Source organism: Palaemon carinicauda, chromosome 7 (genome assembly GCF_036898095.1).
Source record: "Palaemon carinicauda isolate YSFRI2023 chromosome 7, ASM3689809v2, whole genome shotgun sequence".
Taxonomy (NCBI): domain Eukaryota; kingdom Metazoa; phylum Arthropoda; class Malacostraca; order Decapoda; family Palaemonidae; genus Palaemon; species Palaemon carinicauda.
In genome coordinates this window covers 2,709,851-2,723,649 of record NC_090731.1, presented here as the reverse complement: position 1 = coordinate 2,723,649, position 13,799 = coordinate 2,709,851, and the positions used below count along the sequence as shown (strand labels likewise).

At 41.0% G+C, this 13,799-nt stretch overlaps 1 protein-coding gene across 4 annotated transcripts in view; it reads left to right on the top strand.

Annotated features, from left to right (window-relative positions):
* Positions 1 to 13,799, top strand: part of LOC137643447 (uncharacterized) — a 56,388-nt gene that overhangs the window by 24,058 nt on the left and 18,531 nt on the right. For all 4 annotated transcript variants that reach the window (XM_068376228.1, XM_068376227.1, XM_068376225.1 and 1 more), the window contains one exon: positions 10,398 to 10,543. In XM_068376228.1, the coding sequence (XP_068232329.1) occupies positions 10,398 to 10,543 (146 nt within the window). The remainder of the gene's footprint in view (positions 1 to 10,397; positions 10,544 to 13,799) is intronic.

Below are 13,799 nucleotides of genomic sequence, written 5' to 3'. Positions count from 1 at the left end.
CCTCTTTTAAGGACCTCACATTGAAAACTCTTTTCCTCGTGTGCTTGACAACAGCTAAAAGAGTAAGTGAGATCCACGCCTTCAGCAGGAACATAGTTTTCACATCTGAAACGGCTACATGTTCCTTGCAGCTCGGTTTTTTGCTAAAACGAGCTTCCTTCACGTCCTTGGCCTAAGTCGTTCGAGATCCCAAGCCTGTCCAACTTGGTGGGGGACGAACTGGAGAGAGTACTTTGCCCAGTTAGAGCTCTTAGGTACTATCTAAAAAGGTCATAACCTTTACGAGGACAATCAGAAGCCTTTTGGTGTGCTATCAAGAAGCCTTCTCTTCCAAGGTCTAAGAACTCAGTTTCTTACCTATTCAGGCTCCTGATTAGGGAAGCACATTCTCATCTGAAGGAAGAAGACCTTGCTTTGCTGAAGGTAAGGACACATGAAGTGAGAGCTGTGGCTACTTCAGTGGCCCTCAAACAGAACCGTTCTCTGCAGAGTGTTATGGATGCAACCTATTGGAGAAGCAAGTCAGTGTTCGCATCATTCTATCTCAAAGATGTTCAGTCTCTTTACGAGAACTGCTACACCCTGGGACCATTCGTAGCAACGAATGCAGTAGTAGGCGGGGGCTCAGCCACTACATTCCCATAATCCCAAAACCTTTTTAACCTTTCTCTTGAATACTTTTTATGGGTTGTACGGTCGGCTAAGAAGCCTTCCACATCCTTGTTGATTTGGCGGGTGGTCAATTCTTTCTTGAGAAGCGCCGAGGTTAAAGGTTGTGATGAGGTCCTTTAGTATGGGTTGCAGCCCTTTATACTTCAGCACCTAAGAGTCGTTCAGCATCCTAAGAGGACCGCTACGCTCAGTAAGGAAGACGTACTTAATAAAGGCAGAGTAATGGTTCAAGTCGTCTTCCTTACCAGGTACTTATTTATTTTATGTTATTTTTGAATAACTAATAAAATAAAATACGGGATACTTAGCTTCTTTGTTAACATATATGCTGGTCTCCACCCACCACCCTGGGTGTGAATCAGCTACATGATTATCGGGTAAGATTAATATTGAAAAATGTTATTTTCATTAGTAAAATAAATTTTTGAATATACTTACCCGATAATCATGATTTAATTGACCCACCCTTCCTCCCCATAGAGAACCAGTGGACCGAGGAAAAAATTGAGGTGGTGTTGACAAGAAGTACTGGAGTACCTGACCACAGATGGCGCTGTGGTGTTCACCCCCACCTGTATAGCGATCGCTGGCGTATCCCGACCGTAGATTTCTGTCGGCAACAGAGTTGACAGCTACATGATTATCGGGTAAGTATATTCAAAAATTTATTTTACTAATGAAAATAACATATTTTACCCTTGCATTTACTTATTGAAAGAATTGTTTTCCAACATTCACTTCACATTTTAGCACACTAAACAAATTGGATTCCTGAAGGCAAATGGTTTTTAGTGAGTTCCCCCTCTCCTTGGAAAACGAATCATCTTTAAGCTAAAACCTCGAGATTCCAGATTTGGGATTGTAGCCTCGTCAAATTAGTCTATAGTAACTATAATCTATCCTGCCCTCAACTTAACCCTTTTACCCCCAAAGGATGTACTGGTACATTTTACAAAACTCATCCCTTTACCCCCATGGACGTACCGGTACGTTCTTGCAAAAAAACTGCTATTTAAATTTGTTTTTGCATATTTTTGATAATTTTTATAGAAACTTCAGGCATTTTCCAAGAGAATGAGACCAACCTGACCTCTCTATGACAAAAATTAAGCCTGTTAGAGCTATTTGAAAAAAATATACTGCAAAATGTGCTTGAAAAAAAATAACCCCTGGGGATTAAGGGTTGGAAATTTCCAAATAGCCTGGGGGTAAAAGGGTTAAATGATATCTTGTTTTATTACAGTCTTTCTTTATCTTTGTTATTTTCAGTTGGATTTGTGTTTGTATCTGAACGTTTGAAAGTGGGGGGACCTTCTAGATCAAGTACCGTAATTAGCAGTTTTCTTCCACATCTCGTTCATCCTTTATTTAGCCTTTCAGTGTATTTTTTATTCTAGTAGTGAATGATGAATACTTGATGCTTCATCAAACACAGTGGGGTTTGAATGTCCAGTAGTCCTCATATTTGCTTTTTGCAGTACCAGCTGAACTCGGTTGAGTCCCTTGTCAGGCTGGGAGGAACGTAGAGAGTAGAGGTCCCATTTTTGTTTTGTTTCATTGTTGATATCAGCTACCCCCCAAAATTGGGGGAAGGGCCTTGGTATATGTATTATTATTATTATTATTATTATTTTTTCAATATTAAACTTAGCCGGTGATCATATAGCTGTCAGCTCTGCTGCCCGACAGAAAAACCTAAGGACAAAATATGCCAGCGATCGCTATACAGGTGGGGGTGTACATCAACTGCGCCATCTGTCGAGCAGGTACTCAAGTACTCCATGTCAACACAGAACCAATTTTCTCTCTGTCGTGCCACTGGCAAGACCTACTAAATACGCTGTTACTAACTGGATTTGTTTTCACAACTATTTGGTGAAGTACACTATTCTAGTTTTGAGCTTTCGCTATGCAGGGGTTTTATCTTCATCTCAAAACTTGAACTCGTTTTGGATAGATTTAATTATGGTGACAAAGAGAGTATGGACTCTCTTTCACTTTTAAATGGCCGACCCTTCCCTTAGACGGAAGTGTGTTTAGGTTTTTAGTAATTTTGCTTAACACGTTATAGATCTATATATTTTATATCTCTCCGCCTTATTAGGCCTCTTCGATTAACTTTCCATTTATTATAAACATATAAAAATAAATTTTTATGTTTTGTTTATATGCGACCTTTCCTGATAGTAGGCGGTCCTAACTTGGAACCGAAGTTAATCAACGTTGAGCCCGTTATATCGTATTTAGCCTTTAAAGAATTTAAAACTTTTTAAATTTAATGTTTTATGAAAGAATTTCTTTGACAGTCTCGTACTGTTTTCAAAGATGAACTAACGTTTAGTTTTTTAGACTACGCAGTTGTTGACGTTCAGGACGTTCAACTTGCGCTCTATCGTTACGATAGAGAGAGAGTGTATCACGGTTTCACTTTGCAGTAAGAGTAAATCGATTCTGACGTTTCGTTCATTCTTTCTTAGCTTAAATGGTTTAAATTCTAAATTAAAGGAACTTTTTATTTGGAAAACCTTTCAGTTTTTTTTTTCCTTTAGCCAAATAACATGTTTTGACGATATATAATTGGGCTCTTCTCTCAGGTGCGAAATCAAGAGAGAAAGAGAGAGAGAGAGATAGAGACGGAGGGAGAGAGAGGAGAAAAAACGTTCCGTTCAAGCGGGTAACGTTGTTCTCGTGTTACTCTCCTCCCTAGTCGCTGTACGGGGAAGAAGGTAAAACGTTTCTAGGGTTTTATTCTTGTCCCCAGGCTATGTGCGGTGAGAGATTGTAAACGTAGTTTATTTGAACTAGTGTTTAGTCTCTTTCCCAGCCACTGAATTCTTTATCTTTATATATGTTTTCTGTTTTTGCTAGTATTAATGAGCTGCATTATACGACTGTTTTCGCAATTACTACCTTTTAATGAAGGGTAGAATTGCGTGTTTCAGGTAGAAATCAGTAAAAGTTTCGATTTCAGTGAAATAAGTGCAAAACAGAAAATCGAAGTGATAAAGTGATATGCGCAAAGTGTTACAGTGTTGCGTCCGAGGGTTCGTCTGTTCGTGCCTGTCGTTCACCTAGTCCGGGACCTCTTGCAAGCTCCCAAGCCCAGGGGAGAAGTAATGTCGAACGACTTATGGGTTCGGGTTCGTCAGGCCTTGATCAACGAACAGACGTTTCCCTCCGTGGTTTCGGGCGTATCTACCCAAGATCGCCCCACCCACACAAAGACGAGAGAGCCCATTTACTTCTCGTCTGCGGAAGAGGTTTCTCGTAAGAAACCATGGACCAAGGTCTCGCAGCTTATTAAGCGCAAGTCGGTCCCTTCCGCGCAAGTCCAACGGCCCAGTTGTAGCCACTAGGTCAGTTCGGATTCGCTGCAGTCTTCCGACGACTGCTCACCTCCTAAGAGAGGCAAAGCGGTACCGCAACAGGCAGTAACACCGTCTGTTGCCGCTCCTGCTGCTGTAGACCCTAAGTGGTCTTTGCTACAGTCTATGCAGACACAGTTAGCATCTTTTATGCAGGAGTATCGTGCGGAGAAGGTTGACGCTGCACCCGTTAGCCTACAACCAACCACGGTTGTGCGTACAGTAGACGCTGACGCTACCTGCTCCCGCACTCCGGCTGTGAGAGTTCCACCATGCGCAGTGTACCCTGCCAGCCGCACATTGACGTTCACAGACGCACGGAACCCTCCGTTGACGTTCGCGAGTTACAACAACAACCTAAGTTGTTTTGTTTTGACGCGGTGCGTCAACCTCCGCATTCTAGAGTTGTTTTGATTGCTCAGTATAGACAGTCAAAGCAGTCTCGAGTGAACACTGTATGTCCTCACGCACCTGTTGTGGTTGACAGTTCAGTTGTTGACAGTTCACAGACTGTCAAGCAGTTACATGACGTTGCCTTCTGGTCTGCTACTAATGCACCAGTGCTGTATGTCCTCACGCACCTGTTGTGGTTGACAGTTCAGTTTTTGACAGTTCACAGACTGTCAAGCAGTTACATAACGTCGCCTTCTGGTCTGCTGCTAATGCACCAGTGAGACCCTCACTGAGATAACCTAGCTTTTCTCGGACAAGGTTCCTGTAGATGAGAAAGTGCTGTTCTCCCTCCTACTGATATTCCTTTGAGGACTCTGTCATTTGGAGAGGAGCCTTAAGCTGCTTAGCCTCCTATGGACTTTAATTAAATCATGATGATTTTTTAAGGATCTTCGTCCGGATCTTGTAACTGCTGCTCCTCGTTCGCCTAACGTCAGAACTTACACTAGGCCTAGCTACTTCGAAGCCGTTGTTGTTAAGCTAGTGCTCTCTCGCTCTCCTAGAGAGCGTTACGTTGGCTAGGCGACTGGTTTTTGCACCAGGAGGAGTTTTAGGGATACAGCCTTTGATTTCCCTTCTTTTAAACTGGCTTATAGAGCGAGAGTCTGATAGGACACGAGAGAAGTTCTCGGCTTGGGAGTTCATGCCTCTGCCCAGATAGACTTCTCAATTCTGGTAGACTCGCCCTGGCGCCTAGCCAGGAGACGCTCCAAGTTGTTTACAGGTCAACTTCTCAACTTTTGTCGAGCCTTTGAAGTTTTGCTGTACTATTATGTCACACATAACAAGGCTTCCAGGGATGGTAAATGGTTCCGCCTCAGTCGCTAACCCCGTCTGTTGCCACACCTGCTCCCGTAGACCCTAAATGGGCTTTGCTGCAAGACATGCAGTCCAAGCTTGTGTCCTTGATAGAGGACTTAAATACGGAGAAGAACCTTCTGGCCAACAACCTTCCAACCGGTTGGTTGTGCGCCCTGTTGACGCTGAGGTATCCTACTCGCGTCTGCCAGTGAGGTGGTTCCTCCACCGATGCGACCCAGTGTGGGTTGCCAGTCGCACGTTGACGTTAAGCGACGCTCGGAGGTGGTTGTTGACGTTCAGTGTGTCACTAGGAAGACGTTCAACAACCAGCAGAGGTGACTTGTTGTGACGCAGTGCGTCAACCTCAGCAACCCGGTAGGGTGTTGACTGCACAACCCAGACAGTCTAGACAGTTTCGGGTTGATGCTGTACTTCCTCGCGCACCCATGGTTGTTGACAGTTCACAGACTGTGCAGCAGTGCCATGATATTGCGTCCGGCTCCGTCACGCATCCACCTGTGCGACCGGATTCAGCGAGTCAGACGTTGCCCACTCCGTTGCCGTTTCCTCATCAGTTTCGGATGAGGAACCCTCTGATGAGGACGTTGCTGAACAAGACGATCAACCCCCAGCCCTGCTATCCATCCAGAAGATGCTGAAGAAGGAACGCTGCCCAGTCAGGCTGTGGATGAGTCTGGTAGGGACACTGTCATCCGTGGATCAATTTGTGTCACTAGGAAGACTACACCTCCGTCCTCTTCTATACCATCTAGCTTTTCACTGGAAAAAGGACAAGACGCTAGAAGCGGTCTCGATCCCGGTTTCCAGAAAGATAAAGTCTGGTCTGACTTGGTGAAAGGACTATATCAACCTTAGAGAGGGTCTTCCCCTGACTGTTCAGACTCCCAACCACGTTCTCTTCTCGGACGCATCGGACGTAGGCTGGGGTGCGACATTAGACGGTAGGGAATGCTCGGGATTATGGAACTCGAGTCAAAGGACAATGCATTTCAACTGCAAGAAGCTACTGGCAGTACGTCTGACCTGGAAAAGCTTCAGGTCTCTCCTTCAAGGCAAAGTGGTGGAGGTGAACTCGGACAACACCACAGCTTTGGCGTACATCTCCAAGCAAGGAGGGACCTACTCTCTGACATGGTACGAGATCGCAAGGGACCTCCTCACCTGGTCAAAAGGTCTAGACATTTCACTAGTAACGAGGTTCATCCAAGGCAACTTGAATCTCATGGCAGATTGTCTCAGTCGGAAGGGACAAATAATTCCAACAGAATGGACCCTCCACAAGGATGTATGCAAGAGACTTTGGGCCACCTGGGGCCAGCCAACCATAGATCTCTTCGCAACCTCGATGACCAAGAGGCTCCCAATATTTTGCTCACCAATCCCGGACCCAGCAGCAGTTCATATAGATGCCTTTCTACTAGATTGGTCACATCTAGATCTATATGCATTCCCTCCGTTCAAGATTGTCAACAAGGTACTGCAGAAGTTCGCCTCTCACGAAGGGACAAGGTTGACGCTAGTTGCTTCCCTCTGGCCCGCGAGAGAATGGCGCACCGAGGTACTTCGATGGCTAGTAGACGTTCCCAGAACGCTTCCCCTAAGGGTGGACCTTCTACGTCAGCCACGCGTAAAGAAGGTACACCAAGGCCTCCACGCTCTGCGTCTGACTGCCTTCAGACTATCGAAAGACTCTCTAGAGCTAGAGGCTTTTCGAAGGAGGCAACCAGAGCGATTGCTAGAGCAAGGAGAACATCCACCCTTAGAGTCTACCAATCAAAGTGGGAAATCTTCCGAAACTGGTGCAAGTCAGTATCCGTAACCTCGACCAGTACCTCTGTAACTCAAATAGCTGACTTTCTCTTATATCTGAGGAAAGAACGATCTCTTTCAGCTCCCACTATCAAGGGTTACAGAAGCATGTTGGCATCAGTCTTCCGTCACAGAGGCTTAGATCTTTCCAACAATAAAGATCTACAGGACCTCCTTAAGTCTTTTGAGACCACGAAGGAGCGTCGTTTGGTTACACCTGGTTGGAATTTAGACGTGGTACTAAGATTCCTTATGTCAGACAGGTTCGAACCGCTACAATCAGCCTCCCTGAAAGATCTCACCTTTAAGACTCTTTTCCTGATATGCTTAGCCACAGCTAAAAGAGTCAGTGAGATTCATACCTTCAGCAAGAACATCGGATTCTCATTCGAAACGGCTACATGTTCTACAACTTGGTTTTCTAGCCAAACACGAGCTGCCTTCTCGGCCTTGACCAATATCGTTCGATATTCCAAACTTATCGTATGGTTGGAAATGAACTAGAAAGAGTCTTATGTCCTGTAAGAGCTCTTAAGTTCCATTTAAAAACCTTTACGAGGCCCGTCTGAAGCTTTATGGTGTTCAGTTAAGAATCCATCTTTGCCTATGTCAAAGAATGCTTTATCCTATTTTATCAGACTGTTAATACGAGAAGCTCATTCCCATCTGAATGAGGAAGACCAAGCTTTGCTGAAGGTAAGGACACACGAAGTTAGAGCTGTCGCAACTTCCGTGGCCTTTAAACAAATTAGATCTCTGCAAAGTATATTCGACGCAACCTATTGGAAAAGCAAATCAGTGTTCGCGTCTTTTTATCTTAAGAATGTCCAGTCTCTTTACGAGAACTGCTACACTCTGGGACCATTCGTAGCAACGAGTGCAGTAGTGGGTGAGGGCTCAACCACTACAATTCCCTAATTCCATAACCTTTTTTAATCTTTCTCTTGAAATGTTTTATTATTGTTTTTGGGTTGTCCGGAAGGCTAAGAAGCCTTTCGCATCCTACTTGATTTGGCGGGTGGTCAAAGTCATTTCTTGAGAAGCGCCTAGATTAGAGGTTTTGATGAGGTCCTTTAGTATGGGTTGCAACCCTTCATACTTCAGCTCCTAGGAGTCGCTCAGCATCCTATGAGGATCGCGAGGCTCAGTAAGGAAGACGTACTTAAAAAGGCAGAGTAATTGTTCAAGTCGACTTCCTTACCAGGTACTTATTTATTTTATGTTTGTTATTTTGAATAACTGCTAAAATGAAATACAAAATACTTAGCTCATAATAATGTCAACATGTAATGCTGGTCTCTACCCACCCCCCTGGGTGTGAATCAGCTATATGATCACCGGCTAAGTTTAATATTGAAAAATGTTATTTTCATTAGTAAAATAAATTTTTGAATATACTTACCCGGTGATCATATATTAAAGGACCCTCCCTTCCTCCCCAATAGAGACCCAGTGGGCCGAGGAGAAAATTGGTTCTGTGTTGACATGGAGTACTTGAGTACCTGCTCGACAGATGGCGCAGTTGATGTACACCCCCACCTGTATAGCGATCGCTGGCGTATTTTGTCCTTAGGTTTTTCTGTCGGGCAGCAGAGCTGACAGCTATATGATCACCGGGTAAGTATATTCAAAAATTTATTTTACTAATGAAAATAACATATTATTATTATTATTATTATTATTACTAGCTAAGCTACAACCCTAGTTGGAAAAGCAAGATGCTATAAGCCCAAGTGCTCCAACAGGGAAGAATCGCCCAGTGAGGAAAGGAAATAAGGAAATAAATAAACGATCTGAGAAATAATGAACAATTAAAATAAAATATTTTAAAAACAGTAACATCAAAACAGATATTTCTTAAATTAACGATAATAGTTTTGCTTATCAGATACCTAGGTGTCACGGACTTCTGAAAAGTAACAAGTTATGAATGATATCAAAGACTTCATGGTATAGCTTGCATTTGAGCAATCATGAAATTCTGCAGTTAATAGTATCTCTGTAATTACTAGCCTAACTTTAATAAGATTGTACTTAACCCTTTTACCCCCAAAGGACGTACTGGTACGTTTCACAAAAGCCATCCCTTTACCCCCATGGACGTACCGGTACGTCCTTGCAAAAAAAATGCTATAAAAATTAGTTTTTCATATTTTTTGATAATTTTTTGAGAAAATTCAGGCATTTTCCAAGAGAATGAGACCAACCTGACCTCTCTATGACGAAAATTAAGGCTGTTAGAGTAATTTAAAGAAAATATACTGCAAAATGTGCTGGGAAAAAAATAACCCCCTGGGGGTTAAGGGTTGGAAATTTCCAAATACCCCGGGGGTAAAAGGGTTAACAATTATCATGAATTTTAGAGATTAATCAACAAAATTCATCATATTTAAAAGTATAGCATAGCAGAAATGCATGATGACACTGTAGCTATACAAGTAAAGAAGTGACTCATCAACAAAATTCATCATATTTAAAAGTATAGCATAGCAGAAATGCATGATGACACTGTAGCTATACAAGTAAAGAAGTGACTCATCAACAAAATTCATCATATTTAAAAGTATAGCATCGCAGAAATGCATGATGACACTGTAGCTATACAAGTAAAGAAGTGACTCATCAACAAAATTCATCATATTTAAAAGTATAGCATAGCAGAAACGCATGATGACACTGTAGCTATACAAGTAAAGAAGTGACTCATCAACAAAATTCATCATATTTAAAAGTATAGCATAGCAGAAATGCATGATGACACTGTAGCTATACAAGTAAAGAAGTGACTCATCAACAAAATTCATCATATTTAAAAGTATAGCATCGCAGAAATGCATGATGACACTGTAGCTATACAAGTAAAGAAGTGACTCATCAACAAAATTCATCATATTTAAAAGTATAGCATAGCAGAAACGCATGATGACACTGTAGCTATACAAGTAAAGAAGTGACTCATCAACAAAATTCATCATATTTATAAGTATAGCATAGCAGAAATGCATGATGACAATGTAGCTATACAAGTAAAGAAGTCTGTCAAATTGAGGACTCATAAAAGTAGGGTTAACTGTATTGGAGTATTAATGCTATTTTGGTTTCCACCATTTTACCTTAATGTGCTCCAATTTTTGCCTTTCATTTAGAAAATAGGAATCAGTGGTCTTGTTAGCCTAATTAATAAAAAAATAATTATAATTTGATAAATTTAGGAGTCACCTTTTCCTGGGTTTTTCAGTAATACAGTACTGTAATTTAATTTCTTTTTTTACCCAGCGATGTCTCCCAAATACTTGTGAAAATGGCCAAGATTTTATCATTGATTCAAGAGGCCGCAGGATACTGCCAAGATTCCCTCGCAAATCAGACGAATGCAAGCAGTAGTCAGAGCAGTTCAAATATGGGACAAGTTTGTAATTCAGGTAAGAATGACAGTTGAAGGAAATTGCTGTGAAGGTAGTCGTATCTGTTTTTTAATTGCCTTTGTTAATGTAGAAAGGGAAAGTATTGGAATTTTGGTAATAAAATTTGTTTTTTCTATAATCGCCTGATTTTCATACTGTATTGCTTCGCTCACAAAGTTCTGTTTGTTCCGTAACCGAAATACAAACCTTGCTATTTACATTGGGTTTACTTTCGGCGTAGCTGAAATTGACGAGCCAATAGATTTTAACGAGGGTTAACTACCCCCGCGCTAGTTAGCGGGTAATTACCTGATTTTCATACTGTATTGCTTTGCTCACAAAGTTCTGGTTTTACTGTATAGACATTTATCCCCCAAAATCTAGAAAATTCCCATTTTCTTCCCATCCAGCACTTGGGCTTTCATATAATAATGAGATAATCTTGCAGCTAATGAAAATAATTATATCTTGGGTGTCATGCTGTCTTTTGACTTTCACTCTTAAAGTCAAAATTAATCCTTGTAGTCTGGACACCATTATTGGGGGAAAGGGTTGGCATGTATATGATGATCAGGTGAATATCATCATCAGCATCATCTCCTCCTACGCCTATTGACACAAAGGGCCTTGGAGGATTCATTTGCTAGATACATCAAAGGGTAGCCAGTTCCTTGTAATGTGCAGTGCCTATCTAACTAAGGCAAGTGACCCCTGCTGGTCCATACTAATTCTAGTAAGATCAACCGCCAGGCATTAGGAGTAAAAGCCGAAGAGACTTTTTCTCCTTAGCCTTAAACCCAATCCGTCACCCTGCTGCCAGTGTCTTCATCGAGATTTAGGTGGGCTATTTCCTCCACACCCCCACACCCAAAGCTCTCATTGAATATAGAAATTACAAATTCCAAATGATTATAATTCCATTTATTTCTGTGAACATCCCCTGATGTTTATATTGCCGACTCCCACAGACTGATGGAGATTACTCGAATGCCATAGTTGGATGAGTGCATGGTGAGGGGTAGATGGAGATGGTTTGTGTATGCTCTTTGAACACCTTGACAGAGATTAGTTCACAAAACATTTAACTTGGCTCTACAAGGCACCAGAAGATTTGGAAGACCCGGGCCTACATGGCTAAGGACTATGAAGTGTGAAGTAGGAGATGATGAATGAAATATTGATTTGAAAGCTCAAGATAGAGACGACTAGCGAAATCTAACTGAGGCCCTTAGCGTCAATAAGCGTAGGAGAGGATGAATGTATATTTATATTTTTCATCAGCATTACTATATATATATTACATGTACTGTATATCAAATATTACTTAAACATAATATGTGTATGTACTTCTTTTAATAATTTTTATTACTGTATTAGAATTACTAAACAGAGTTTATCATGGAATAGTTTACATGTGTTAGCTATAAATTTGGGGTGTTCTGCTTTGCTCAGTTGGTTTAAAAACATCTGGCCACTAGAGTAATTATAGGGAAACAGCGACTCTGTGATTTTTTTTATTTAATATGTTATACAGTTTTCTGTATCGCGAACGACCAAATTCACAAAGAGCGAACCCGCAAATAAGGAGGGACAACGAAACATTTGCTTCACGTCTCTCTCTTGAGTTATGTTCATCGTATTTCTTTGTGTGCTTGTTTATATGTTTACAAATTTTGTCATAGCTATGCTGAGAGATGCATAAAGTGTCAGAGACGATAACTTAAGTGTAAAACTTTCCCAGAAAAATTCGTAGAGGAGAATATATCATGTTAGCCACGTCTTGCTCTTTCATGCATACAGTAGTTAGTACTTATAACATATATATTTCTGGATATGAGGGAAGGGGCTCACCACTATTTACTAGATAACCCTGGTATTACGAACAGGATGGAACTGTCCAGGAAGATCTGAATGTAAAGGATGATCAGAATTATGAAAAATCTTATACAACATGCATAACGAATGAATTGAACGATGGTGCCAGAGATTAATATCTAGATCAGGAATAAGAAATTTAACAGACCGTAAGTACTTGTCCAATAAATTAAGATGAGAATCAGCAGCTGAAGACCAGACAGAATAACAATGCTCAAAACAAGGTAGAATGAAAGAATTGAGACACTTCTTCAGAATAAATTGATCACAGAAAATCTGAAAAGACTTTCTCAATTAGCCAATTTTTTGTGCAGTTGAAGAAGACACAGACCTAATTTGTTTCTCAAAAGTAAATTTTCTGTCGAGAATCACACCTAAAATTTTAAAAGAGTCGTTCATAGTTAATGAAACATTATCAATGCTGAGATCCAGATGTTGAGAGCCACTGTCTTTGACTTAGTTACAATCATACTTTTGAGTTTTGTTAGGATTCAACTTCATGCCTCATAATTTCCACCATGCACTAATTTAGCTAGATCTCTTTTAAGGGATTCAGCAACCGTAGATCTACATTCAGGATATGGAATTGATGCAAAGAGTGTAGCATCTTCTGCATATGGAACAAGCTTTTTTTCTAGGTCAAACCACATTTCATGTGTATATAGTATGAAAAGTAATGGACCAAGAACACTACCCTGAGAAACAGCAGATATCACATTCCTATACTCACTATGGTGCCCATCAACAACCACTCTTCGTAATCTATTACTTAAAAATTCAATAATAATGCCAAGAAATGACCCACCCACTCCCAATTATTTGAGTTTGAAAACAAGGGCCTCATGATTAACACGGTCAAAGGCAGCACTAAAATTAAGGACAATCCAACGAGCTTCCTGACTACAATCGAGGGATTTCTGTACAGCATTGGAGATTGTAAGAAGGGCATCACATGCTCTTAAGGCCTTTACGAAAACCAAATTATAAACTAGGGCACATGATTACCTTCAGCAAACCTATTAAGACGCTTTGACAAAACACATTCAAAAAGTTTAGATAATATGAGAGTTATGCAAATTGGGTGGTAATCAGTTGGACTTGAGCTACCACAAACATATTTACAGAGTGGAGTGACATTACCAATTTCTCCAACAAGTGCTAAAAGCTCTTCTTCTTTCTAACTTGCACAAAATGACAGATAACTTTGGAGTTAAGAAATCTGTAGTCTTTATGAAAAATAAAGGAAGATACCATTTGGGTCTACACCTTCATAAGCATCAAGGTCCATCAAGAGAGCTTTAATTTCACGAGATCGTAAAGCTAAACTAGTTAGTTTAGCCTCAGGAAAACAGGAATGAGGAACATCAAGTTTCTCATTACTCTGCTTACTGTCAAACAC